The sequence below is a fragment of the Cavia porcellus genome, unplaced genomic scaffold (assembly GCF_034190915.1).
Source record: "Cavia porcellus strain 051 isolate PalLab524CR breed Dunkin Hartley unplaced genomic scaffold, mCavPor4.1 scaffold_14, whole genome shotgun sequence".
Lineage (NCBI taxonomy): Eukaryota > Metazoa > Chordata > Mammalia > Rodentia > Caviidae > Cavia > Cavia porcellus.
In genome coordinates this window covers 44,497,175-44,525,022 of record NW_026947497.1, presented here as the reverse complement: position 1 = coordinate 44,525,022, position 27,848 = coordinate 44,497,175, and the positions used below count along the sequence as shown (strand labels likewise).

The 27,848-nt window shown below is 38.8% G+C and overlaps 1 protein-coding gene across 5 annotated transcripts in view; it reads left to right on the top strand.

Annotated features, from left to right (window-relative positions):
* Sh3d19 (SH3 domain containing 19) overlaps positions 1-27,848 on the top strand; it is a 189,257-nt gene that overhangs the window by 151,736 nt on the left and 9,673 nt on the right. For 3 of the 5 annotated variants that reach the window (XM_063260841.1, XM_063260840.1, XM_063260842.1), the window contains exons 9-18: positions 3,247-3,354; positions 8,141-8,253; positions 13,585-13,646; positions 14,698-14,962; positions 17,111-17,179; positions 17,360-17,500; positions 21,723-21,813; positions 23,055-23,090; positions 23,872-24,002; positions 26,374-26,435. In XM_063260841.1, coding sequence (XP_063116911.1) covers positions 3,247-3,354; positions 8,141-8,253; positions 13,585-13,646; positions 14,698-14,962; positions 17,111-17,179; positions 17,360-17,500; positions 21,723-21,813; positions 23,055-23,090; positions 23,872-24,002; positions 26,374-26,435 — 1,078 coding nt within the window. The remainder of the gene's footprint in view (positions 1-3,246; positions 3,355-8,140; positions 8,254-13,584; positions 13,647-14,697; positions 14,963-17,110; positions 17,180-17,359; positions 17,501-21,722; positions 21,814-23,054; positions 23,091-23,871; positions 24,003-26,373; positions 26,436-27,848) is intronic. The other 2 variants (XM_063260839.1, XM_013160322.2) reach the window with 1 other exon arrangement.

Below are 27,848 nucleotides of genomic sequence, written 5' to 3'. Positions count from 1 at the left end.
CCTAACCCTTTTCTTAAAACTTTTGATCCTTTTCTCCAAAGAAAATAGAGGCCCGAGAGAACCTGACAGAATGGGATATGGCCATCAGATTCTTTTGTTTGGGGGTGGTGGAGTTCAGGAGCAAAATCACCTCCACAGCAGGGGACAAGGAAGCCTGGTGGCTCCACTGGGGTCCATGGGCCCAATAGATCAGGAGAGCAGAGCAGCAACTGCGGCAGAGAAATGAACAGAAGGAAAGGTACTGTATTTCTCCATGTGAATAAATAGGTTCTTCAAATTTCTTCATTTTAGCTAATATTCCTCCACCATTCAAAGAATTCAGATCTGGTAATATTTGCAGTAATGGACTCTAACACAAATGCATTCGCTCCTTTTTGTCCATTGCCTCTGCTGTCTCCTAAAGACTTGAAGATCTCAAGCTAGAAGAACTGTTAGAACAGGTCACATACAATCTTTGTGGAGACCTACAGAGCCCTGCCTCCCCTACCCACTGCACTCTTGTTTCCTGCTGCAACCTGCTTTCCTCTACCTGTATCTGAAGTTTCTCAGTTTGGCCTAGTTTTTCCTTTCAGTAGTACTATCTTCCACATATACACATGAAATACTTACCTTGCATATGTGTTGTTTATTGTCTGACCCCTGTTAGAATACATGCTTCATGAAGTAGTCTGCTTTGTTCATTGCTTTGTTGATATATTCCCAGCACCTGGAATAGCGTTTGATGTGTAGCAGGCACCATTCAATATTGAATAAACAAAAGGGAAAAGCAAATTACAAAGAAATTGATGTAAGCTGGGCATAGTGGTAATCTCAATTACTCAGGATGCTGAGGCAGCAGGATCACAAATTCTAAATCAGGCTGGGCAACTTAACAAGCCCATTTCAAAATTAAAAAGGGCTGAGAGTATATAGCTCAGCACACCTTGGTTGGGTTCAGTCTCTGAAAATAAAATCTGATTTTTCAAAATGTCTATGTACGGGCCAGAGATTTAACTTAGTGGCATGAGCACCTGCCTGGCAAGCGTGAGGTCATGATTTCGAGACCTGGTACCAAAATATCTATGTAATATGGTATGTACATAATATTTGTAGAAAAATACATAGATATACCAATTTAGATAACAGTTATCATTAAAGATGAAATTACTAGAGATTTTGTTTATAATTTAATATTTTCTATGTTTACAAGAAACATTGGGGCTGGGGATTTAACTCAGCATACGTCGTGAGTTCGATCTCCGGTATAAAAAAATATTTTGTAATAAAAAATAATACTCACAAAATAAGAAGTTAACTCAAGGAATTTGATTAAGCCTAAAAGCGAGAGCTTTGGGCGGGATATAAATTACAGTGGATGAGAGTTGTATTATTACAGTAGTTTTTATTGTAGGCTTAATAATCATTTGATAATCTTGAATTGATTTTCTAAAATTTAAGGCTTGCCTCACTTGGAAGCTGGTAGCCAGCTAATTTTGTTGTCTCAGTAGCCAAGAGTCGTGATTGTGTTAGCTGGCATAGCACCTGGGGACCAGTGCTAGTAGTGGATAAGAAACTTCAAATAGGGTTGCACTTTGCCATCCTGGCTCCCCACTCAGCCAGTTCTGGGGTAAACATAAGCATCAGTCCTGGGAGGGTAGAGAGGGGAAATATCCTTGCCGAAAGATCTTCTTACTCATAGCTTAGCTCTTTACCTGTCCTGCAAAGAGCTGGCCAGAAAAAAGGACAGTTGCTGCAGCTTTTAACAGGCAGATGTGACAGCTGTTGATCACAGGACCCAAGCATGTCCTCATTATGTCTCGTGAAATACAGAGACAGCCCATGAGATCCTCTGTGCTGCGCACGTATCTGTTACACAGTATTTTCTTCTGTTTTTGCTAATTTATTTATTTTTAGTTTTTCTGTCTTTTGCTTTTTCAGGCAGGATCTCACTATATAGTCTAGGCTAGTGTTAAACTTACAATCCTCCCATTTTAGTGTCCCAAGTTCTACGACTACAGGCATGTGCCATTGACCTTGACTAGGTTTCCCATCTTTTAAAATCTTTAGTCATTTTTCCAAACCACTTAAAAGAACATTTACAGTAAAGACAAAAAATTATTTCTTTCAATTAACAAAAATTATAGTTGTACTTTTGTTTAAAAATACCTTCCTGGGAAAAGCAAAAACATAAATTATATATATATATATATATTATATCATAGTTAAGGTAGTTATACTACTAATTTTTCTTAGTTCATTAAAAAGAAAGGTCTGTGCTAATATTGTTTGGACATTTAAATACTAGTATTTTGTACTCTGAGTAACTAATTTGAAAATAACAATACACAATATATTAACCATATTTACCCTACTATTTTTTTAACTTTTGGTTCCAAAGATCAAACAATCTCATGTTTGCCCGGCAGGCACTTGTGCCACTGAGCTGTATCCCTGGCCTTTTAAAATAAAATTTTAAAAATAAATAAAGTACCTTCTCTAGGCACATACTATCCATTTAAAATCCAAGAGTTCATGAGCTGGACATAGTGGTACCGCCCTGTAATCCCAGCTCTCAGGAAACTGAGGCAGGAGGATTGCTGTGAGTTTAAGGCCAACCTGGACTACATAGTGAGATCCTGTCTCAAAATAATAATAGTAAAGAAGAGTTGAAATGGAGAAATGCTGTAACATGCATGCTTACCCCGAATTTAAATTTTTGAAAGGAGGAAGCATATTTTGATTCTCATATTACTGAAGTAGTTTTACTAATCTAGCAAATCCAAAACTGCTGAGCCCTTGACTGTGTGAGGCTGGTTCTGGGGAGGATGAGGACCCCTGGTGAGCCCTGTGGGTAAGAATTCCCAGACATACTCAGGGGACCCAGGACAGAACATCCTTCTCGCCTGGGAATCCGGAAGGCCTTACCATACAGCAAGACAGTCTCCTCATTTCAGTTGCCCCTCATTTTCAGTCAGTCACTTATGAAATGATTACACTCCCCCAAAAGCTTGCTCCTACATAATTCAGGATTGTCCTGGATATCTCTCATCAGCAAGGAAGAAAAGTCATATGAATTATTTACAGAGTACTAAATTATTTCCTTTTATGAGTGCCAACTTTGTTTTTGTCACTGCAAGCTGAGATTTTGTTTATCCATGAATAGTTTTCCCTGGGGCATGAAAAATATGACTCTTAAATTATGAATGAGGTTTTTTGTTTGAATCCGTGTTAACTAAAACATGCTAAATAAACTATGTTTTTCATTAGATCCCTTTCAGCTCCCCACAAAAACAGAACCAACAAAAGAAAGAGCAATTCAACCAGCAACCACCAGGAAGCCCACAGTAATTCGAATTCCAGCCAAACCAGGAAAATGTAAGCACTCCTCTGTCTTTTTACTTGCTTCTTTTAAGAGCTTGGGAAAAATATATGCAAATTTATCAACTCTACCCTTGAAATTAGGTATGACTTGCCTTTTATTATTCATAGTCATGGACATTCAGAAGCAAGTTTTTCACAAATCTTTGGAGAATTAGTACCATAAATTTGGATTTCATTTTCTTTAATCTTTTCTCTAGGCACAGTGAATTAGAAGGAAACTGAATCTTAGAACAATTGTAGTATCCCTTGTTAGTGCCTCTGGTATGAGTCTTAGGAAAGTAATTGAAACTAATAACAAAAGTTGCATATTCTGTCAGGGGTAAATTGTTCAAATCAGCATATTCTAAATGACTATGTGTGAATTGTATGAGGATCTATAACCAAAAGCCTTAAAAGCATATAGTGGTGTTTAAGAATGCTTTTTTTTTTCTTTTGATGGCTTGCTAGATAAACATCTTTTAAAGTTAGTATAATATTGTCTATATATATAAAATTACATGTATACACACATACTTGATTTTCTAAATGGTACAGTAAATCAAATTCTGTGTGAACTTTAATGGATACTTCGAAAGAATATCTGCTGTATAGAGCCAGGGATGTTGCTCAGTGGTGGAGCATCCCGGGTTTGATTTCAGTATCACCAGAAAGAAAAAGAGAACAAACTTGTTATTTACCATAAGGTATAAGCCACAGGGACAGGAACTATTATTTTAGGCCCCAGATACTATTTTTAAAATAGGAGTAAAATCACATGTGTATACATGCATGCACAGTGAGTTCCAGGGTAGGTCCTATTGTCGCTGAGGACAGTCAGCAGTTTTCTCCACAGCCCTCTGATTTCTTTTGTATCTGCAGTGCTTTGTATATCTTGCCTTTGTCTCACAAGAGATTCTGCCCATTTGAACTAAACTGGGAAGACTCTCACAACTCAAAAAATAGGCATATTCATAGCTGTGATTTATTATAGTGAAAGTATATGAGCTGGGTATAGTGGTACATACCTGTAATCCCAACTACTAAGAAGTCTGAGACAGGCAGATCCCAGGTTCAAAACCAGCCTCACCAACTTAACAGGACCTGTCTGAAAATAAGGTCTGTAGCTCAGAGATAGAGCACTTGCCTGACATACTAGGCCCAGAATGTAATTCCCAGCACCACACACACAAAGTATGCATGGCAGAATAAACAAAAGGAAAAGGCAGCTGGAGTAAGGTCAGGAGGAAACCAAGTACAAAGGTCCAAGAGTCTTCTGCTGGTGAGAATGCAGGATATGGGGAACCCTTGCAGCAGTGAGCTATAATAATGTATGTGACATGTTGTCAACCAGGGAAGCTCATTAGAGAGTCACTGCCCATGGTTTTTTGGAGTGCTGGTTTCTTAGGTACCCCTAGATGTGCTGGCATGCACAGAGTTCTAGATTCTCAGCGGGAAAGCAGGAATTCAGCACCAACCATATTCTTCTGTTTCCTCAGTTCTGGGAATTATGGAAACTGTCCCAAAGTCCAAGTTCCCAGATGGCAATCAAGGACCAACCTTGCAAGCAGGCCCTTCTAAGAACAGGAGTTTCAGGCCTACCCTGTTTACTGTTTCTGCATACATATGAACTTGAATTACTAGCTCTGAAATCCTAAGGATATGCTGAGGAAATACCTTTCATTTTTCTCCTGATGAGGCTCCAGAACTGTTAGAAAGTTGAATTTTACACTGCTAGAAGTAAGATAACTGATACCTCAGACTGGTCTCTAAAGAGTTGCTTCTAAAGCCAGATATGGTAGTGCACATTTGTAATCCTAATACTTGATAAGCTGAGGCAGGAAGATCACCTCAAGTTTGAAGTTAGCCTGGACTACATAGTAAGTTCACATTCAGTCTGGCCTCCATAGTAAGATCCTGTCTCAAAAAAATAAAAATAAAAATTGCTTTTCTAGGGTAGACTTGGGGATACATAACACACATCTATAAATCCCAGCATCTGGAAGCCTGACGTAGGAGAATCACAAGCTGGAGTGTAGCTTGGGCAGTTTTGCAACTTAACTAGTCCCTGTCTCAAAACAACAATTAAAAAGGATAAGAGTGAATGGCTCAGAATAAAGACGCTAGATTCAAACCCCACGACTAAAAAAAAAAAAATTGCTTTCAATAAAAACCAGTCCCCCCAAATTCTATTATTACTGTTATTAAGCAATGTATAAGAACAAGAGTCTGGCGTCTGAAGAATTTGGGATGGAATGGACAAGGCAAGAGTCAACCTGGCTGTGCCAAACTCCTTGATGCTTTCTGCACGGTCGGCTCCCTCCCCTCTGGAGCCTGTTTGTTCTAACTGGAGAATGTTTCCCCAGGCATCTCCATGCCTTCCTCCCTCACCACTCCTTCACATCCATGCTCAGATACCGTTTTCTTAGTGATGCCTTCTCCAACCATACTATTTAAAACTGGAAATAGTCTGTGTCCCCAGCTCTACACCCACTTGGAGACTCCCCACATCCCTCCCTGCAGCAGACATCTTCTCTCTCACTTTCGTAGTGCTACTCTATATTCTTCAGTATTTCTTAGAACAGTGTTTTATCCTGTGAGTCTCTCATTTCGTAAAGATGCTGCAGAGTTTTCAGGATGCTGGCTGAATTTAGGTATGTGTTATTGTAACCTCCCGAGCAGCCCTGGCTCTCACTGACAACACTTGCCTGTCTTGAGTCATTGTTTTTCTAATGACTGACCTGGGTATTTTCTTCCCTTTAAGAATGTTTTTCTGTCTGTTGACAAAAAAGTCATCTGACAAATCATCCTCTTGTGACAAGTTTTTCATGTAACATGAAAAAGTATTCATTGGTTTAAAAAAAAAAAAAAAGAGAGAATTGCCATCTCCTTTATTTAGTGTCTAAACCAAACACTGTAAAAGGTGTCCTTAACCTCCTTCAGTGTGAAATAGTCATCCTCTCTTCAGCTATTTTTGCACACTGATTTTAGTTAACTTTCAGTAATTAAATCTGGTCATCTGTGTTTTTTTTTTTTTTTCAAAAAGTTGAGAGTACCCTACTACTAAGATAAGAATATGATTTGGATGTAAAAGTATTATTTGTTTGAGAGTAACTATGTTCATTATCAAGAGCAAATGAATTAAAAAACATTTAATTACTAGATGAGAAAGAGTTGGATATATAACATATTAAGTAGCTTGTCTTATTAGAATGAGACAGGGTTTTGGGTTTACAGCTATAAAACATTTACTAACATTTACTAACATTAAGACCTTAAGTAACTCTTTCTCATAACTTTAATTTTTCATCTATTAAAATTTCCATATCTGAGGTAACAAGTGATTACTGAGTGTTTGAAATATGGTTAGTATAACTGAGGAACTGAAATTTTATTTCATTTCAATTACAATTTGTTAAAGCCTGGCATGTAGTGCACGCCTGTAATTGCAGCACTTGGGAAGCTGAGGCAGGCAGATTACTGCAAATTTGAGACCAGTCTGGGCTACAAAGTGAGCCCAAATTCAGCCTTAACCCCATGACAAGACCCTGTCTGAAAAAGACGGAAAAAAAAAAAAAGGTTGTTAAAATGACCACATAGGCAAATCTAATACATAGATAGAAGAGGTGATTGAAGAACAGGCTAAATGTTTACATTTTAAAGAAAAAAATATAATGAAAGATACATTGCCAGGAGCTATGGGTAAGCCAGTAGTATTTGAGTATATTGAGGGTAGTTAATGGCAATATGTCTTTTACTGTAATACTTTCTTATTTAGACAGTCATATTTTTTGATCATCTCTCATTGATCAAATCTTTACTGCTGTTTCTGTCAAATAATCTTATGGTATGACTTCCTCCACCTTACTCACTGGCTCCGGTACTGTATTAGTTACTTTTCTCATTGCTGAGACAGAATACTCAACACCAAGGTTAAAGGCGGAAACGTTTATTGAGCTCACAGTTTGTAGAGGTTTCAGGGCAGGATAGCACATGGCAGAGGAGCAGTAGTTTATGGTATCAAGGGGAAGATAGCAAAAGCAACAAAAGAAAGAGAAAGAACAAACCTTTCTGTCCCTTATATTTATGCAGGCAACTCACACTAGGGTGAGTGTAACAGTCACACCCTTAATCCCAGCATTGGACCATGAATCAGTCACAAACTCTAGATTCAGCTGCCTCCAAAAACCCGCCATTACTGCATGAGACCTTGGTGGGCACATCCAGACCCAAACCATAACAGGTACCTAGCAAATCCTGGCTTTTCCCCAAAATCAAAATGACCTTGAAAGGTAAACATTTTTAATTGATTCAGGAGTGAAGGCAGCCAGGACAGTGTAACTAAAGACACAAAGAGTACTTCCAGAGATGTTTCAGAAAGTGGCAAAGACAGGATAAATACGTTCAAAGTGAGAGAAACTATTCTGAAGGGGATTCATGGCAATGGGTCTTTTGGGTTTTTTTAAACTTTCAAACACCGTATTTGTTGATTGCATCTTGTTTGTTGGTTAGAGAAATGTACACAAATAAAGTGCCTAAGTTAAAACCTAAAACAGAGAAGGTTCCTAGCAAATGCTAATTGCTGTTGTAATTAGTATTATTTCACTCTATAAAATATGTAATAAAATTAACTGATGTTGACTAACATCAAATTTTGAGGTTTGGTGAGAGCTCTTTCTCATTTGCTTAGCTGTCTATTCTTTGAGTCTTTTATGGTATTTTCCTAAGGAACCAATCTACAGTCATTTCATTCTTTAGAATCCCAGGGTAGACATTACTGATTAAATACTGCTATTTTTGCAAGGTTTACCTGAGGAGCCACAAAGCCCACCTCCACTCCCTGCTGAAAAACCTATTGGAAACACTTACAGTGTGGTATCTGGAAAACTCAGTAATGTTGACAGAACAAGAAATGTGGTAAGTGATCATAATAGATTGTACTAGGTTGAAGAAGAAGCTATTTACAAACAAAATATTCAGTTGATTACCATTGGTCAGATTTTTTTATAAAACACTTTTATTAGAAACCAGTTACTTTAAAAAATGTTAAAAATCCATATAGAATTAAGCTAATCCATTGTACTTTGTTAGAAATAATTTATCATATACCTATGTGGTAACAGTGTCTTTTATGCTAATAATGAAGTTAGAAATCTTTTTAAAAAATCTTTAATACTGCAGAAATAGATTTAGTCATGTTGTCAGTTTTTGGGGGTTTTTGTTTTTATTTGGGATCAAACTCACAACCTCATGCTTGTCATGTAGGTGCTTGTGCTGCTGAGCTAAATCTCCTGCCCTGTGTTTTTATTTTTTATTTAAAATATCCAATTGGTGACATAACTTTAAGATAATTGGTCTTAAGACTTGAAATCTGAAATTTAAGGAAAAAATTATTTTTAATTAAAAATGGTTTCTTACTATACATTTAAATTTTTATTTTAACCTCAATATTTCCATGTGGTAGATGATCCAAGACTTAATTCACACAAAGTCAACTCTCAAAGACTTTGAACCTAATTTTCAGTTCAAATTTTTATGATAGTTTTACCCTGTGTGTTAACTGTGCTTATCATACAGCACATCCGTCTAATCACCTAGTTAAGAGCAAATTCTTTGAAGGAAACATTAAATTAAATTAGCCAATACCAAGTTAATGAGACTTTCTGTAGAATGAATTAAAGTTTAATGATCATTTGTATTTTCGAAGTGCTTGGTAATAATTTTTTATTAAAATTAGGCCAAGAATTGAGTGTGGTGGTACATGCTTATAATCTCAGCATTTAGGAGCCTGAGGCAAGAGGATCATTGCAGGTTTGAGGCCAGCCTGGGCTACAGAGTGAGTTCAAGGCCAGGTTGAATTACATAGCAAGACCCTATTTCAAAAAACCAGCCAGGGGGCTGGGGATTTAGCTCAGTGAAAGAACGCTTGCCTAGCAAGCCCTGGGTTTGGTCCTTAGCACCAAAAACTGAAAAACAAACAAACAAAAGATAAAACCAAAGCCGGAGATATAGCTCAGCAGCATGAGCACCTGTCTGGCAAGTGTAAGGTTATGAGTTTGCTCCTCAGTACCAAACAAACAAAAAGCAAAAAAAAAATTTTTTTAATAACATAAAATTGAACAAGAAAGTTCAGAACAGAATGGTAGGATCTTTTCTGTACTATTGTTGAATGGGAAAATCACACATTTCCATGCAGCAGTGGTTCTTTGAGAAGATTATAAGCAGTTACTCTGAGAAGATTATAAAAGGAAGTGAAAGGCTGGGGATTTAGCTCAGCAGCATAAGCGCCTGCCTTGCAAGCAGGCAGTCTTGAGTTCGATCCCTGGTACCAATAAAAAGGAAAAAGACAAAAAAAAAAAAAAAAAAGGAAGTGAAAATGGTGATAGAAACTATCCATGTTATTATTGATTAGGTGATGTAATAGGCTTTTTGAAAGACAAAGCTCTATTGAAATATGTTACATTTGGTGTTAAGCAATCCACTAGCAACTCCCACATTAAAAAAAAAAAAAGGAAGTTAGAGTAAACCAGTCAATCTGGAGAAATCCTGTATTCATAATTGTGCTTGTGCCTCACATGAACATGAGGAAAATCCTGTCTCACACTGTTTATAAAAGGAATCAGAGTGGTCTGTGCTTCGTAAATGCTTACCATTAAGACAGCGAGTCTGAAGGAGAAAGATGAGAACAGGTCATGTGTTCAGTGATTCACTTGAAATCACATGTAGATTGTAGAGCCTGAAAATCAAACGTGTGCCTAAGAAATTCCTTTTCTTGGAGAATTATAATGACTGAATGAACTTAGAGTTCGTAAAGACTAATGATGAGACTGAGGGTCTCTCAAAGAATGTTTCATTGGCACAGCAACCCACAGGGACAGGCATGGTCTTTGCCAGCTGTGTCTGCTGACCACGCACAGGACAAAAACCACTACCATATCCCTACATCAGTCTGAGAACTTTCTCTATCAGGGTGAGGAGCATCTGGAACCATTCTGTGCAGGAGCTCTGTGTGCCCTGCTGCCCATTGTGGGAACTCAGAGCATCTCCCAAGGAGGCAGCCAACTGGCACAGGCTTGGCATCAGCCATGTGAGGTATCAGACATACAGCACAGCAGCATGTGTGGAAGGACACAGCTGATTTAGAACTCAAGACACAAGAAGCAATATATCAGTTCTTAGAAAACACATCTAGAAGCTGCTTGGTAATTCCAACACATCAGAACAGTCTTAAAAGAACAATCTTCTTTAAATACCACTAAAGGGTTGGGGATTTAGCTCAGCAGCATAAATACCACCAAAGCTAGGTATGGTGGCACATGCCTGTGATCCCAGCATGCAGGAGGCTGAGGCAGGTGGATTGCTGTGAGTTTGAGGCTAGCCTGCGCTGCATAAGCAAGTCCAAGGCCAGGCTGGACTGCATAGCGAGACCTTGACTCAACCCAAATAATAAATGCTACCCAAAACTGGGGAATTATTTTGGTACTAAAGTATAATTCTAATGCAGCTGAACAAAAAAAGGGCATCTACAGAAATAATACAAATAGGGGCTGGGGATTTAGCTCAGCGGCATAAGCACCTGCCTTGGAAGCAGGCAGTCGTGAGTTCGATCCCCGGTACCAGTAAAAAGGAAAAAGACAAAAAAAAAAAAAAAAAAAAAAGAAATAATACAAATAGGAAAACTGACTTTGCTAGGAGCTAAAATACTTACCCAAAACCATCAAACTGCAAAGCTCAAGGACATTATAAGTAGAAAAAACTACCACAAAGCAGACACAGAGGCTTCCAGTTATGCATGGAATGTTGAAGAGAAGGAAGTCCCCAGTCTGTCACCTTTCAGAGACTGGGCAGAAGCAGGCAGAAACCCAGGCCTGGAAGTCACTGCCTCCCACGGGAACCACCCCCAGACCTACTGTTGGAGTGTGAAGTACAGTGGTGCCTCTCAAGATGCCTGATATCCCTGAAGAATTTTAGCTCACTGCCCTTTTTTCTGACTTAAAATTTGCTCACTATGGAAAATTGAGAAATTAAAAGGTTTTAAACTGTGCTTGATGGCATACATATGAAATCCCAACTACAAGGGACACTGGGACAAGAGATACACAAATCAAGGCCAGCCTAAGGAAATGGATATAATTCAGTGATAGAATGTTTGCCTAGCATGTGTGTAATCCTAGATTTGGTCTCCTGTACTACCAAAAACAAAAACCAAAACAAAACAAACAAAAAAATCGTAAAGTTTAAGATGTTTCATAAAAATATTACCACCCAAGAAAAACAATCTTAGGCACATAGGCTGCGTAACTATGAAGTGTTATATATTTCCATGTCATACTTACAGTTTGATACCTTTTTAAATTTCCCATACTTTCTCAACCACAAGTTATCTAACAACTATAATTTTGAGAAAAAGCAATAAAAATTTTTCCAGTCTGCTAGAGTATGTTTAATTTTGAAGGTAGCCAGAAAAATCACTGCATTCTCAAATATTGTGGCAGTATTGTCAAGAAGAAATACAGTCAGCAGCATATTTATAACGCATGGATTATATTCTGGAATATTGCAGGGTTTGTGAGCTGGTAACTTGTCTCACTCCATTAACAGAACTCATTAGTAAAACCAAGTTTTAAGGACAAGCTTAATTTGTTTTTTAAAATGGGATTTTTAAAACATTTAAAAATGTTTAAATGATCACAGTTATTGACAATTAATCACTTGGTATTTAAGGAAAAGTTATACATATGATGAATTTAAATCATAAAAGTAAGTTTTAACTCATTTATAAGAGGGAAAACAGTCTGAATTAACTCAGAGTCTCAACCTATATTTCAGCCCCCTTTGGAATAAATAAATGGGCAATATAATTTTAAAGGGCTAGCATTTTTTTCCCTGATAAGACCTTAGAAAAATATTATCTCTTCCTGTAATCCCAGGTCTTGAAAGTCCAAGGCAGGAGAATTGCCTCAAGTTCAAGGCCAGCCTGGGCTACACAGTTTGTTCAGGACCCTGCTGGAGATAGGAAGAGAAATAGATCTCTTGGATGTCGTATTGGAGTTTTAGGAAAGGTGAACCAGGGAGGCAGAGTAAGAAGAATTTAGTGAGGATCCTTAACTTCTCACTTGACAGAAGACCTGAGACTACTTCCCATATAGTATACTCATTTTCCAATCCTTGAACTATCACATGTTCACAGAACTTCAAGTCCTTCCCCTAGAGGAACCTTCCTGTTAATCTCCCTACTTACAGTTTCTCTCATCTACTAAAACACTCACTGTTTATTTTTCACATTGTCCCCTTTACTCTTCTGAATATAACTTCCTGTCACCCTGTCCAACCCCTTTGCTATAGTGGTTGCAAGCATCCTTTTCCCTTGGACTTCAGTTTCTCCTCATATTCCTCCATTTCAGGCCATCCCTTATGCTTTTGTTTTTAATCTTCTCATCTCTGTTTTGTTCAAAACCTCCTGCGAGCCAGGCCTGATGGTGCAGGCCTATGATCCAAGCAGTTGAGGAAGCTAAGGCAAGAGGACCACAAGTTAAGCCCAGCCTGGGCAACTTAGACCTCATTTCCAAATAATAAAATAGGCTGACGATGTAGCTTGGTATGAAAGGCATTAGTTTCAATCTCCAGTACTATATAAAAAAGAAAAAACCCTTACTACAAAATGTCAGACCATCCAGGGATAAGATCTGCCTGTTCAAAGCAAAACAAACTAGTAACCACTTACTATGTGTGTAAACTCAGGAACCATAGGTTTACTTTGTGTAATTGGGGTGAATATCATGTATTTGTTTCATTTCCCCCTAGGCCTGCTTACACTGGTTGTCACTGGGTACCCCCCCCCGTGACTTTCATACCATCCGTTAATGTCTTCTGAATCACTGGGCCCACAGCCACGCAATACCCTGGTCAGGATGTGTGCACTCATGACGCCATGGTTTCTTCTAACCTGTGTGAGGATGCAGATAACTTAGAAGTGAACCATGAATGAATAATGTTTAAGAATGAAACTCTTGGGGCTGGGGATTTAGCTCAGCGGCATAAGCACCTGCCTTGCAAGTAGGCGGTCGTGAGTTCGATTCCTACTACCGATAATAATAAAAAAAAAAAAATGAAACTCTTTTCAGTTATTTTCTGTAAGTCAGCTACACTTTTACTTACAGACCCAACCAAAAAGTTGTCCAAAATTCTTCCTGACAGGTTCTTGTTTTGGGTTTCTCTTGACTAACAAGTTTTGTCTGGCACTTGTAGGAACCTGGGCACACAGCTGAAACAGGAGGCTTTGGACGAGGACCCCCAAGGTTGCCACCACGGTAAATACGGGTTGCAGTAGGAAGAAATGAATGACTCACACCCAACTCTGTATTTCAGTCATCTAGACTGTGTGTTGTTGGCCTTAGAGCTTCTTTTACAAATCAAATAAGTCACAATTTCACCCAAGCCACTGGTCTACAGTCTGCTTCTGACCAAAGATTTTTGGAATTTCTGTTCCTTTTTCTGTTTAATACATTCCAAAATTTGGAGACAAACCTGTCTCTTTTACTTTTCCTCAAAAACAAATGAACATGACTCCTTTGTAAACCTGAAGCAGCTCCATTTCTGGAACACACACACACACACACACACACACACACCACCCCTTCTAGGTAAGGGCGATGAGCCTGGGTTGGCAGTTAAAGGAGCACGGGCTGTGCGAACTCAGGGGTGACCTGAGTCCCAGGGCTCTGCGAACAAAAGGCCTCGCTGCTGGCAGAAGATGACACCATGTTGAAGTTTATTTCTGTCCTAGTGATTTATGGCTTTCAAGGTGATAGCTGTCTCACTCCACTTTCAGAACTGAAGAAAACATTTTCAGAGTTTTCTTTAAATTAATCTAAAATAGAATTGTAATAGTGATTCCTATTATGTGAACAGTAGGGGATCTTCCTTTGTAACAATTTACAAAAAGACCCTAGCGCATACACCTGATAATCTTACAAGTTTTTCTGCTCAGATTTTGGTAGAAAGTGCTTAGTTTTTGTTTAGAAACAGTCATGATGTGTTTAAGAGCAGTCACACCTTTGAGAGCTCGTGATAATAAATGCTTGTTTGTCTTGAACTAATGAATCTCCGGTGCAAGATATGAGGAAGCTGGAAAAGGTGGCATTTCCTCTAATAATACAGTGTTTCATGCAACAGTCATTTGCTCAGAAATAGCATGCCTTGCAGGTTTCAGTAAATTGTATTACATTAGCAGAAAGCTGTGTGTCTGCACATGTGTGTATGTGTGTGCATGCATGTGCACATGAACACCTGTAAGAAAGGACAAAGCTAAAGCTAGTACTGATTAAAACGTTGACTCATGACTACTGCGTTAACTTTCAGACCAGTAAATGGAAAAGTGATTCCAGTTCGACGACCTCCTCCCAAAGGGGCCCCTGAAAGACCACCACCTCCTAAACTTCCTGCCACTAGAACATCAAGTAGAAAACTGCCTTTTAACCGGTCCTCTTCTGACATGGATCTTCAGAAAAAACAAAGTCACTTGGCATCTGGACTCTCAAAAGCCAAGAGTCAAATCTTTAAAAATCAAGATCCGGTGCTACCCCCTCGCCCCAAACCAGGACATCCTCTGTACAGGAAATACATGGTAAATACTGCTTTTTAAAAATGTTTATGGGAAAAAAATATGGTCAAGAGGTTTGTCCTGAAATATATATGAGATCCATTATTCCTTAGAAAAAGATGGTGAAACAAATGCAGGCTTGTCCCTTGACCCATAGAGTACTTTAGATCAGCTGGCCATAGTAACACCTAGAACTGAGAAAGCTGTTGGAGGTTATGCTAACAGGAGTAACTAACAGACATAGTTATATCTTGATATCATCAAATCTTAGAGCTACTTTGCCCACTGAGTAAAATTTAAACTAAAGTAGAAATTGAGTTTCTATTACCAAGATGTGCAGATATTCCCACATTTTTCCCATTTTGTAAGTCTAATTATTATGGCCCCATTTAATAGCTATTTGTTAGAAGTTTGTAACTGAGATAGTTGAAATACTAAATGTGTTCTCTGTAAATGTTTTTCTTATCAAATGATTTTGCCTCCATTACCCACAGATGAAAAGCAGAATTGATGTGCTCTCTACTTTGGTCAGGTTAACCTGATAAAATAAAAAATTTAAAATAAGAACAGAATTGTTTGTATTTCTTAAACAATTGTGTGGCGGAGTAGCTCTTAACAGGGACAACAATTAATAATATATATTGATGTACATTACGTTATTGAGCCAGATTTTTTTTTTTTTTACTTTAAGCCACACAGTGTTTTTAAAAAATTGTTGTTAGAGAAGGAATCAGCAGATAAGATGTAAGATGTATGCATATATATTTGTATTCATTTAAGTTAATGAAATTTTAGTTCCTAAAACCCAAGGGCATAGGCTATTTGGGATTGGTTACTTAATAAATAAAAACAGCAAGGGGCTGGGGATTTAGCTCAGCAGCATAAGCGCCTGCCTTGCAAGCAGGCAGTCGTGAGTTCGATCCCTGGTACCGATAAAAACGAAAAAGACAAATAAATAAATAAATAAAAACAGCAGCTGATATGTGTTGAGTACTAAATAATAAGCCAGGCACTGTATACATAAAGAATACATACGTACATTTATTCCTCACATGAACTTTGAGTTAGATCATCATTGTACAAATGGAGAAAATAAAATGGTGAGATTAAGCCAAGGCTGAACATAGTTAACTGGCTCTGAGCAGGCTCCTGACCACCACCCCACCCCACGAGCACTGCATTCCTGGTGGAAAGTCTCTACCTGCTTTGCCCATTCTTCGTTATGATCCTTTACTCAGGGGAAGCCAAATGTCACTTGGCACAGCTGTCTATAGCACTGACCATAAAACACATAAAGAACTCAAGGCAATTAATACATCAGCATGATGGCATATTCAGAGCGATATGTCTTTTTTTATGAAATAATTGCTTAAATTATTTATTTTTTCATGGCTACCCTACCATTAAATTTCTAGCCTGCTAGCTAGCCAGCCAGGAGTCTGGTTCACATAGAGTCTGAGGAAGCTGGGAAGTTGTACTACTCAATGTGGACCTCTGTGTCTTTGCTCCTGGATGATCCAGGGGTCCAGGTGGCCTCCTTTTCCACCTCCTCTGTATACTTTGTATGCTGTGCAGACCCTGTGATCTCCATGCAGCAACTCACATTCACCATGCAGGGAAGAATCCTCATGGCCAGAGAGTCACACAGATTTAAAAACTGTTCTAAGACTGCACCCAACTGAGTAGACCAGGAAGCATCTGGGGTCAGGCAGACACTAGGTATCATGGAGACTCTAGACTCGAAGCAAATGGAAACATTAGTCAAGCCTATATGGAGAGCTTCAGTTGCCTGTTAGCTTTCAGAAAGCCACCACTGGGACCCTGAATTAGTAGGTCCCTGACAGGCTCTAAGGTGCTAAGTATTTACCCTTCAGTCCCCCAGAGGATTTGGCACACCAGCTCTGTAACCTGGAACTTCTGGTTGTGGGTGTCAAAGGGAATGTCAGGTACACTCAGCCACTGTGGTCCTGTGGGCTCAACTTCACATCCCAAGAACTTTAATGTCTGAGATGTGGCAGGTGCCTCTCAACCTAGGGCCTGAAGCAGCCTGATAGTTTAACTGCTAGAGAGGTTGCATCTTAGGTGCACTTGCCAGATGGTCAGCAACTGCAGCAGTGGGGGAGGGAGTGTTTCTTGGTCGAAGTATAATTCTTATATTGGTTTACATTTAAGCTACCTGTGCCTCATGGAATTGCCAATGAAGACATTATCTCTCAACACCCTGGAGAGCTCTCTTGTAAGGTAAATAGAGTTCTTTCCTTACTGACTGGCATTAAGAAAAAAGGAAAAAAAGAAAAGCTGGCCTCTGTCACTTCTATTGCACATTATTAAATGCTTTAGGCTCCAAAGATTAAAATGTGGAAAAGTAATAATGTTTTATTAAATAATAATTGCTTCAGAGAGTGGTATTGTACCTTACAGCGTGGGGACGTACTTGTGATGCTGAAGCAGGCAGAAAATAATTACTTGGAATGCCAAAAGGGAGAAGGTACCGGCAGAGTTCACGTGTCTCAGATGAAGATTATCACGCCTCTTGATGAACATCTTAGGAGCAGAGCCAACGTAAGGAATTAATACTGTTATCCCTCATACTATACATGGTAGCACATTTCATAGAACTGTTCATTATTTTTCATCCAAGGTTTATCTTATTAACATGGTTATTTTACTGTAAACATGTTTGCCAAAGTGCCAGAGATTAGACAGTGACTTTATAGGGAGTCCTATAAATGTTACATCTGCCATTAAAAAAAGTACTTTCTTTTAAAGTGTAAATTTAATTTAATGTAAACTTGATTGCTCTAATTTTAGCTCATGAAGTAATGAAGTTTAATCTTGTACTACAAATCACAAATCAGTGGCACTGAGAATTGAACCCAGAGCTTTTGCATAGAGCTATATTCCTATATTTTTAAAAAAATACTTTGAGACAAGTCCTGCAATATTGCCCAGGTTGGGCTCGAACTTGTGGTCCTCCTGTCTCAGCCTCCTAGAGTGCTGGGATTCCTGGTGTGCACCACTATACCCATAAAAATTATAACTATCCAGAGTTTTCCACTTTAAACATCACCTTCTTGTTCTATGCACTGAGGTAGGCATGTCAGTATCTCTATTGGTGGCAGTGAATTTTTCTTTAGGATTTTGGGCTGCTGGGTATTACTACATTTTTTAGAAGAATAAAACTCAACTATCTGAAAGCCTACTTTTTAGGTAAATATCTCTAATATATTCCTTTAATGTGGTAAACATAGCATTAAGCGTCAGTTGTAGTTAAATCCTACAGATCATAGGAGAAGGGGGTTTTGCCAAGCCTCCGGCTGAGATAATAGGCCTGTGTTGCAGGAAGCTGGGGTTTGACTCCCTTCCATCACCTGAGGCAGTTATTTACCCTCTGCACTTCATTTTTCTAATGTATGAAGTATTAACATCACAGAATAGTTTTTTAGGATTGACATATGATTCCATTTGTATAAAAAATCCAAGAAGATGGGTCCATTAGAGACTAGAAGTGGGCTGGTGGTTGTCTGTGGAGAGGAGAGTGAGTGGGCAGTGAGTGCTAATGAACAGGTTGATAAGGCATCCTGGACTTGGATTGTCCTGATGGTTAAACAACTCTGTGGGTATATGAAAACCATGCATACTGAATGACTGGATTTTGATGTATGTGAGTCAAATCTCAAAGATGCTTAAATGAGCTAATGCATAGAAGGTGTCAGCTTTTTTTTTTTTTTTTTTTTTTTGGCAAATACCTCATAAAAACAACAGGTGGCTGTATTTTAGCTTACCTTGTCAGAGACTTGGGATGGTTCTGTTCTGTGGCCTGGAGTAAGGCAGAGCATCATGGCAGAAGGTCATAGTGCCTCAGTGTTGCTCCCCTCCCGGCAGCCGGGATGTGGAGAACATGGGAAAGAGCAGAGAGGGGAAGGAGGCCAGGGACCAGATGCAATTCTCACAGTCACACTGCCATGATCCCCCACCCACCCAACATCATCAACCAGGTCCCCCACCTGTTTGCACCTGTGTTCTTCCAGTTAGAGCCCTCATGATCCATTTGATGTGATCCAAAAACTCCTCATTTGGCACATGAGTTTTGAGGGGTGTTTCAAATGTAAACCATTAAAAGGTGTTTATCACAGTGTATGCACACAGTAAAGAACAATAAATACTAGGTATTCATATTAGTATAATGCTATTTGTATTAGCAATGATTAGAAAGACTTTTGAAAAATACTATTACCTGCCAGATCTGCATGCTGGTGGCATGGTGTGCGTTGTGGTGACCGCTAGTGGGCAGCTTTGTGTGGCCTGCTTCACTTCCTCTTCCCCTGTCAGGCCCACATGACAGACACCTTTCCCCAGGATGTCCTTGCACTCAAGGTGGGGGAGGCACAGATCACCTTCCTTCTCTCAGGATCACTCCTATTTAGACCTTCAGTCCATTTGTTTTAATGGGGGGAAAAAACCTCAAAACAAAGTAATAGGAGAATAACAATAGTTAATGAATTGCATATTGTTATCTTCAAAATAGAGCACAACATATGGGTATAAAAATTTTTCTAAAATACATTAGCACAAACCTTTCTTTTCAGCGAACTAAGACAAACTAGTATAACTATTTTGTTTATTTTTAAAGGCTAGTGTTCATGTTAGGCATGAGGTACATCTCGAACTTTTTTCCAAATATGTAACATCTGGCCTAACATCATTTACTGAAGTCATTCCTTTCTCCACAGATGTAGAAGAAGTGAATCACATATACACACATAAAATTAATTGCATAAATAAAATTTAAAGCTACTCTAAATAACACACAGCTCCTTTCCACAGTTGCTGAAGCTCCCACATTGCTCATTTATTTAGGGAAAAGCACTGAGTAGTCCCTAAGAAAATGTTAGTGTTACCTTGGTAAGCTGATGGAGTAAGCCACAGTAGTAGCCATTACTGTCTTAAGACTTAGGTCATATTTCAGTTTATCTAATTTAAGAGAATGCAGGTTGCCTCTTCTGTGCATTGTGGTTGAAAGAACATTTGAGATTCAGAAAAGATCCAAGCAGAGTTGCTGCAGGGCGGGAAAGGAAAGCAGACCATTTTGTGCGATGTGACCAACCCATTGTACCCTGGTCAGGGGAGGGGCAGAGAGAAGTGTTAGGGTATGGCCGAGAACACAAGAATCATTGACAGGGCAAACACACAAAGAGCACAAAAATCAGCCTTCATTTATTTTGCAGGTTTGTCATTATTGAAGAGTTTTTCGGTTTTGTATTTAAGTTGCCCAGGCTGGTCTGGAACTTGCTGTCTTCCTGCCTCACCCTCCTGAGTGCTGGAATTACAGTTGTGGACCACTATGCCCAGTGAGAGTTTTAAATTGTAGTTCCAGTAGCACCCTGCAGTCGGATTTGATGAGGAGGAGGAAGAGGATAAGCTTGTCTTCTTGTGTGAAGAAACTCAGAGTAACAACTCCCTGCTTGTCAATAAGAAAAGGCCCTGCTTCAATCTTACCTTCTCCTCAGCCAATCTAGGCCATTGGCTAAGAGGTGGAGAATATTACATTCTCTTTGTTAATTTACTTAGAACTACTGCAGAATAAACTAGTCAAACTAAATAGAAAATCCAGACCAGGCATGGGAGATAGCATTGTTTTCAAATTTTAAAAAGCATTTAGTTAAATGGTAATAAATGAAATGGATTTTAGTTTTCATGAATTATATTTCTGCGGGAAGTCATTAACTCCTTTCATTACAAATAGCAAGGATATATATTGCAGAACTTTCTTTTCTCATCCTAATAAACATGCAATTTTTAAGACTCTGTTCTTAAGGTTTAATCCTGGTCACAGGAAAAAAACTACCCTTGGAAGTAAAAGAGGTTAAAAAAACCACTGCTTTACCTGTGTGTGATGGTGCACTCAGGAGGTTGAAGTAGGAGGATTGCCATGAGTTCAAGGCCAGCCTGGGGTATATGGTGAACTTAAGGCCAGCCTGAAATACACAATGAGACCCTGTCTCAAAAGCAAAACAAAATAAAACACTGCTTTGAGATACAATAGGTACCATTGGTTTTTTTCTGTTTTTAACTTAGGGAGTTCTCTTTTGTTTTATTTTCTGGGAGAAGGCAAGCAAGGAAGAAATGGGGTAGAGGGCAATAGATGGATGTATTGCTTGCATGCTGGAGGTATTGAGAGTTAATTTCTATCCTCCCTGGCAAAGATACATTTCTTTTCAGATTGATACTGATTGCCCCGTTTTGCTCACACCTGTGTATTTTGCATATTATAATTGTATCAAGAGAACTCTAATGGGGGGAGGACTGTTCTTTGCTATGACTTGTACATGAGTTATATCTAGATGTTCCCCAAAGCCTCATGCACTCACAGGGACTTTTTAGCAGTGGCTGAATCTAATGCAATAACTAAATTAGTCCTGATTGATTTAGCATAGTTCTGGGTGTGGGTAATGGGTAGGCCCATCCTAGATGTGGCTGGCACCATCCAATAGGCTTGCAGCCTGGATGGGATAAAAGACAAAGGAAGGCCTACTGCTGCTGCTGCTTTTCTGCCTTTTTTTGCCATGAACTGTTTCTCCTTTAAGATGCTTGTCTGCCATGCCGCCCCACCTTGGAGCCAGCCAATGATGGACTGAAACTTCTACAGTCTGTGAACTAAAATAAACCTTTCCTCCTTTAAATTGTGGGTATCAAGATACTTTTCTTAGCAACAGTAAAAGTAACTCAGAACACCCCAAAATGAATAATAAGCCCAACGTTTATCCTTTCACCTCATTCACAGCCCTGTTTGACCCCTAAGGATTCAAGCCATGCTCAGAAGCCCGTTGATAGTAATATTCCTCATGCTGTTGTTCTTCATGATTTTCCAGCAGGTAAGGACATAAATAATTTGATGGAGCCTTAGAGTCCAGGAGCAAGACATCCTTCTGGAGTTAATTTCCTTCTTCTCTATGCTCATAAATCCTAGACTGGAGATGGCACCTGCTCCAGTGCTCTGCATTTAGAAAAGGGCACTGCACCCAACCATTCCAGAGAGCTCGTTTACATACCCTTGCCTGTGGGAGGAGGGTTACAGTCAGGGTCTGCAATGGAAACAATTTAATACAGGACCCAGAATTTATAGAATTATTTTATAATAGTCACCCAAAGAGTGAAATACAAAAAAAAAAAAAAAGTGCAGGAAAGCTATCCACACACAAAAGTCCCAAAGAATCCAGCTGAGGACCTAGTTCCCATGCAGTGTCCTGCATGAGTACAGCTGAAGACCTAGATAGAACCCATGACAGTACTCTGCCCCGCCCCGAGTCCAGCTGGAGGTCTAGAGCCCAAGATAACGTCTCACACAAGTCTGTCTCATGGATCTACACTGGGAAAGCCCAAAGGTCAGTGGTGGAAGCTAGAAAGTCTGTTCCAGTGGGATGTAGGATCTATGCCAGTAGGCTGAGGGTTCTTCACTGGAGCCAGAAAACAACGTAAAGACCAGAGCCCCCCCAAAAGTACCACAGTCCTACTCAGTGACAGTGAGGTCTCCAGCTCCTCCCAACAATGAGAACAACTAAGTTTACATCAGGAAGCCAGAGTGACTAATTTCTCCTAGGGATTTAACTGCACCCATCTTCCCCTCTGGAGCCAGGAAGCGATGCTCAAAGTAAGGACCAGACTCCCCCCAAGTGAACCACAGCCATTCTCAGCGAGAAGGTCCAGAGCTCCTCTGATGATAACAGCTGAGATCATATCAGGAAAGATGCTTGACAAGCTCGTTTGAGAGAACCAACATCAACAGGAAATCCCATGGCAACACCTCTTCCTCTCTAGTTCTCCTTTTAATGTTGTTGATAGTGATCTGCAGGTGGGCCCTCCACATGCTGATTCAGTTCAGCTGGGATCTACCACACAAAGATATACCAGCAAATTAACTTTTTAACTCTTTCAAAATACCGACTACTAACTATTTGTAATAAAATTTCAATCTGGTTGAATAAGTGAAGTTCTTTTGTCTTAACTTGTATTATCCATACTCACTATGAAATCAAAATGCTTAATTTTAGTAACCACTTTTTTACATACCATTCATATCCAATTCTACAAATAAACTTTTTTTTTTTTCCTTCAGGGCTGGAGATTAAACCCAGAGGCTTACACATGCTAGGCAAGTGCTCTATTACTGAGATACATCACCGACCCTGAAATAAACTCTTGATTTATTTATTTTATCCACTCAGTAAACTGTATTTTAGTGTGGATAAATTTACTTGCTAAAGAGCTATAGTACTCCCTTAGTTAATATTTGAAGTTGAAATAATTTCAAGCATGAATGAGAGTAATGATAACATGTCTATAGAGCCCTCGCATTGCTCAATGTATATTCAATAAGAGATTTATATTGGTACCAGTAGAAATCATTGACCAACACAATGGCTTTTAAAAAAATTATTTCTCAGCGGGGCATGGTGGCTCACACCTGTAATCCCAGCACCCAGGAGGATCATTGCGAATTCGAGACCAGCCTGGGCTACAAAGTGAGCTTAAGGCCAGCCTGAACTGCATACCAAGACCCCGTCTCAAAAAAAAAAAAAAATTATTTCTCATTTGTCAATGCATAGTACATATAGCTAATTTGATCCTAGGAGAGGGAGCTCATAATGTCAAAATTCAAAACATAATTTTCTTTAAAAAGGTAAGTCTAGGGGCTGGGGATTTAGCTCAGTGGCATAAGCACCTGCCTGGCAGTGTACAGTCATAAGTTCAATCCCTCATACCAAAAAAAAAAAAAAAAAAAAAAAAAGGTAAATTTGACTGGGATAATCTGTTTCGTAATCAATGGAACATACTACCTTAGTGGACAGAACTAAATATTACCTTGTTGTCTACTTTATTCAAATCTGCAACAAAGATAACTTACCATATGTAACTATACTGTGATATTACAGAGCAAGTTGACGATTTGAACCTCACATCTGGAGAAATTGTTTATCTTCTTGAAAAAATAGATAAAGACTGGTACAGAGGGAAATACAGAAACCAGACTGGTGTGTTTCCTGCCAACTACGTGAAAGTAATTGTAAGTGGTTTTGGCTTGCTTTGGTTGGTCATATGTTGTGTGGTTCCAGTGTTACTTACTGTTGGAAAAAATAGCTAGAATCCTAGATTCATTCTATTTTTAATTATTTAAGTTTATTGACACATTTTAAATATACATAATGATCACTTTCATCATAAGGACTTTGTACCTGTATATGACTTAGCTCAATTTGATTTTTCCCCTCATTCTTGAATTCTGGTTTTCTTTCTTTCATTGATTCATTTGGAGTTTAGAAAATTCAAAAATAAAGGCTTTGTTTAACTAGATAATGATTAATCATTGTGCTGTAATGTCTAAATGCTGTCTGGATTATAAAGTAAAGCGTCACCACAGGTCAGTGGGTGAATCAGATACTCTTAGAGGTTTGCTAAACACGTAAGGATTTATTTTAATTCTTTGACACATTTAATGAACATGAGTGAAGTGGTGCTAGATGGTCCTGAAGAGAATGTTCTCTAAAGTCATGGTACTACTTTCTGTCTTCTTTTTTTTTTTTCTTTTGGTGCTGGGGATTGAACTCATGACCTTCTGCTTGCCAGGCAGGCACTTGTACCACTGAGCTAAAGCCCCAGCCCCATAGTACCACTTTCTCATTTTCTTTGCAGTGCATTTTATTTTTGCTTTCTGTGTAGTCTCTCTCACTGTTAATCTACATTTTTCAAAACGAACTCAATTTGGGAATACAAAACTTATTTTTATTTAAAGTAGTGGTCCATTGGTAGTTTTCCATGTAATTTCAAATCTGATTGAAAAAATATGTATATATATTAAAAGCATCAGGAATTTGCTCTGTCCAAGGGGCTGGAGTAGGAGGATACAGTGAGACTGCCCTCGGACTTCCAGACTTCCGTGTTAGTGGAAAGACTGTGACTCGGTCCTGAATAGAACTTACCAATACTGTGAAGCACTGGCAGAGCTAGCTTACACAGTTAGCATTAACTGCTTATTTGAGGGAAAAAAGCAAATAGTTTTCCATTGCATCAAAAATTTAGAAAACAAGTACAAGAAAATTTGTATTTTCAAATAGAAATGAGTTTGAGTGTCTTGGATAATGAAATGTAGGTCTTAAAAATTATTTGGTATATATATATGGCCTGATTCTTTGGAGAAATTCAACCACATTCTCTAAATTAATATTAAGAATAATGTTGGGGCTGGGGATTTAGCTCAGCAGCATAAGCGCCTGCTTTGCAAGCAGACAGTCGTGAGTTCAATCCCCAGTACCGATAAAAAGGAAAAAGACAAAAAAAAGAATAATGTTAACTTTAGCATTCTTCCTCATTTTTCTTCTGCCCAATGTAGCAGCAGTTTTAAAAGCACAATTACCACACTGAAGTCAATCACACTGAATCTGCCACATTATTGGTATAAATGTTATTTCTAAGCCCACAAGTTTAAAAAATTGTTTTAAGACTTCAAACTTGCAGAATTCATTAAGAGGGACTCTGATTTATTTAATATAAACCTCATAACCTTAAGTAGTTTCAGACTGCATGCACATGGCCAGGAATTTTATTACAGCCCTACTTTACTGAGCTTTGTGAATAAAGTGTGATATAAAGTCCTGCCAGTTAGTAGATACTTATTTAGTATGAATTCTTTTCTCTATTCCTTGTTCCTGAAGTTGCAGAAAGAAGCCATAAATTTGGTCAAATTGTTTTATTTAGGGATTAAGAGGAATTGCAGGGCCAGGCATAGTGGCACATGCCTGTAAATCCAGCACTCAGGAAGCTGAGGCAGAAACATCATTGCAAGTTTGAGACCAGCCTGAGCTACAAAGTGAGCTCCAGTCCAGTCCAGAACTGCATGGCAAGACCCTGTCTCAAAAAGACCAAAAATAAAAAAGTATTGCAGAATCCTGCCATTTCTTTGAATTGTTGCAGCAGCACTGATGTGTGACAACACTAATGCCTGATGACTGGTTTCTACCCTGTTGTTTATTCTGTTTTGTGTTTTGAGACTGGGTCTTGCTATGTAGTCCGAGTTGGGTCTGAACTCAGGATCCTCCTGCCTCTCAGCTTCCTGAGTGCTGGGATTACAGACACATACCTCTATTCCCAGTTTGATTTCTACTTTGAATTTTTCAGCTGAAGTTTTCACCTTGGAAATCATAGGATAGAGAAAAACACCCAGGGTAGAATGAAATGATATTAATACACTTATTTCAGCTTATAAGAGGGCTACCTTGAGTGTTGGTTCAGTACCCAAATGCAGGATTTCTTACTGTTTAGCACCTATCATATTAATAGGTTTAACCCTTAGCTTAACTGATTGATTTCAGTCATGCATTTCCTAATTATTAAAGTGTATGTGTGTGTATAGTTATTACTATAGTTTTGTCTTTTATTAGGTTGATATTCCAGAAAGAGGAAGAGGGAAAAGAGAATCTGTTTCATCTCGTTGTGTTAATGAGTAAGTTTTATTTTTCTTTTACACAGAATGCAAAGGAAGCAAGCAGGTAGTTCATAAAGAATACTAAGCTTAAAACTTCCAACGTGTGAGATAACTCAGATCTTCAGTGTCTTTTTATTTTGTTTGTCTTTTGTTTGTTGGTGGGAAAGAGTCATTCCTTTTCTTTCTATCTTTTTTGGTTTTTTTTTTTTTCTTTTAATTGAAACAGGGTCTCACTATATAGTTCAGGCTGGCCTTTCACTCACTATGAAGCTCAACCTGGCCTCAAATTTATGGCAAACCTCTTGCCTCAGCCTCCCAAATGATAGTATTACAGGTGTGTACCACTATGCCCAGCTAGAATGTTTATGTGTTTGTTTGTTTGGGGGCAGTACTGGGGGTTGTACCCAGAGCCTTCACACTAAGGTACATCCCCAGTCTTTTTTTTTCAAGACAGATTCTCACTGTTATCCTAGTAGAATTTACACTTTCCATCCTACTGGCACAGCCTACCAAAACACAAGGATTATAGGCATATAGTGCCAAGCCTGGCTTCTCAGCACCTTTTTTTTTTTTTTGGTACTGGGTATCGAACTCACAACCTCGTGCTTGCCAGGCAGGTGCTTATGCCACTGAGCTATATCCCCAGCCCCTCCGTGCCTTTTTAATTATGAAGAAAGCTTCATTGTTTAATAGTGATAGTGAATAAACTGCCGATGAAACTCAGCTTACTGATAGAAGCCAACCTAGGCAGTTCTCTGTGCAGGCCTTGGAGAGAGTAGAATCTGCCAGTGTGTTCTGCAGCCTGGCCTCAGCCCAAACCAAGCCAGTTTTGTCCCCAGTGTATTTTAGTTCAACCTTTTAGTGTTTTATCTGCCAACAGATTTTTAGAAGGTTCAACTATTTTTGTCAAACAAAATAAATTTCATAGAAATGTGAACCCTATAGTAGATGGCACAGAGGAGTCAGTAGTGGAGCCTGGCATTAATGAGGCTCCAACACCGCAAAACAAAAACCTGCTAGACATTTTTTATTGTTTTCTAAAGAGGAACTAGGAGCAGTGAAGGAAGCATTAAATTGAAGGAATCTCCTCATGTGTCTGAAGACCTTTGCACAAATTTATATACCTTTTTATGCATCATTGTAACTCCTATGATTTAAAGCCTATCCACAATGCAACTTTATATTGTAGTTAAATGAGGAAGTTAATAGGATTCATTACCTGGGGAAGCCTGTAAACCTGTCTAGGAATAGGTCAGACAGAAGGAGATGCTCCCAGGAGACTTGAGAAAATAAATGCAAAGGTTATCTCCAGTGAGAAAACTGACACCATAGCAGTTGAATTGTATTTTGGGTTCAGTTTTGCTCCCGTTTTTAAGCAGCATGTACCATGTCAGCATAATGAATTCAAAGTGGGCCTGAGCAGCCACTGAC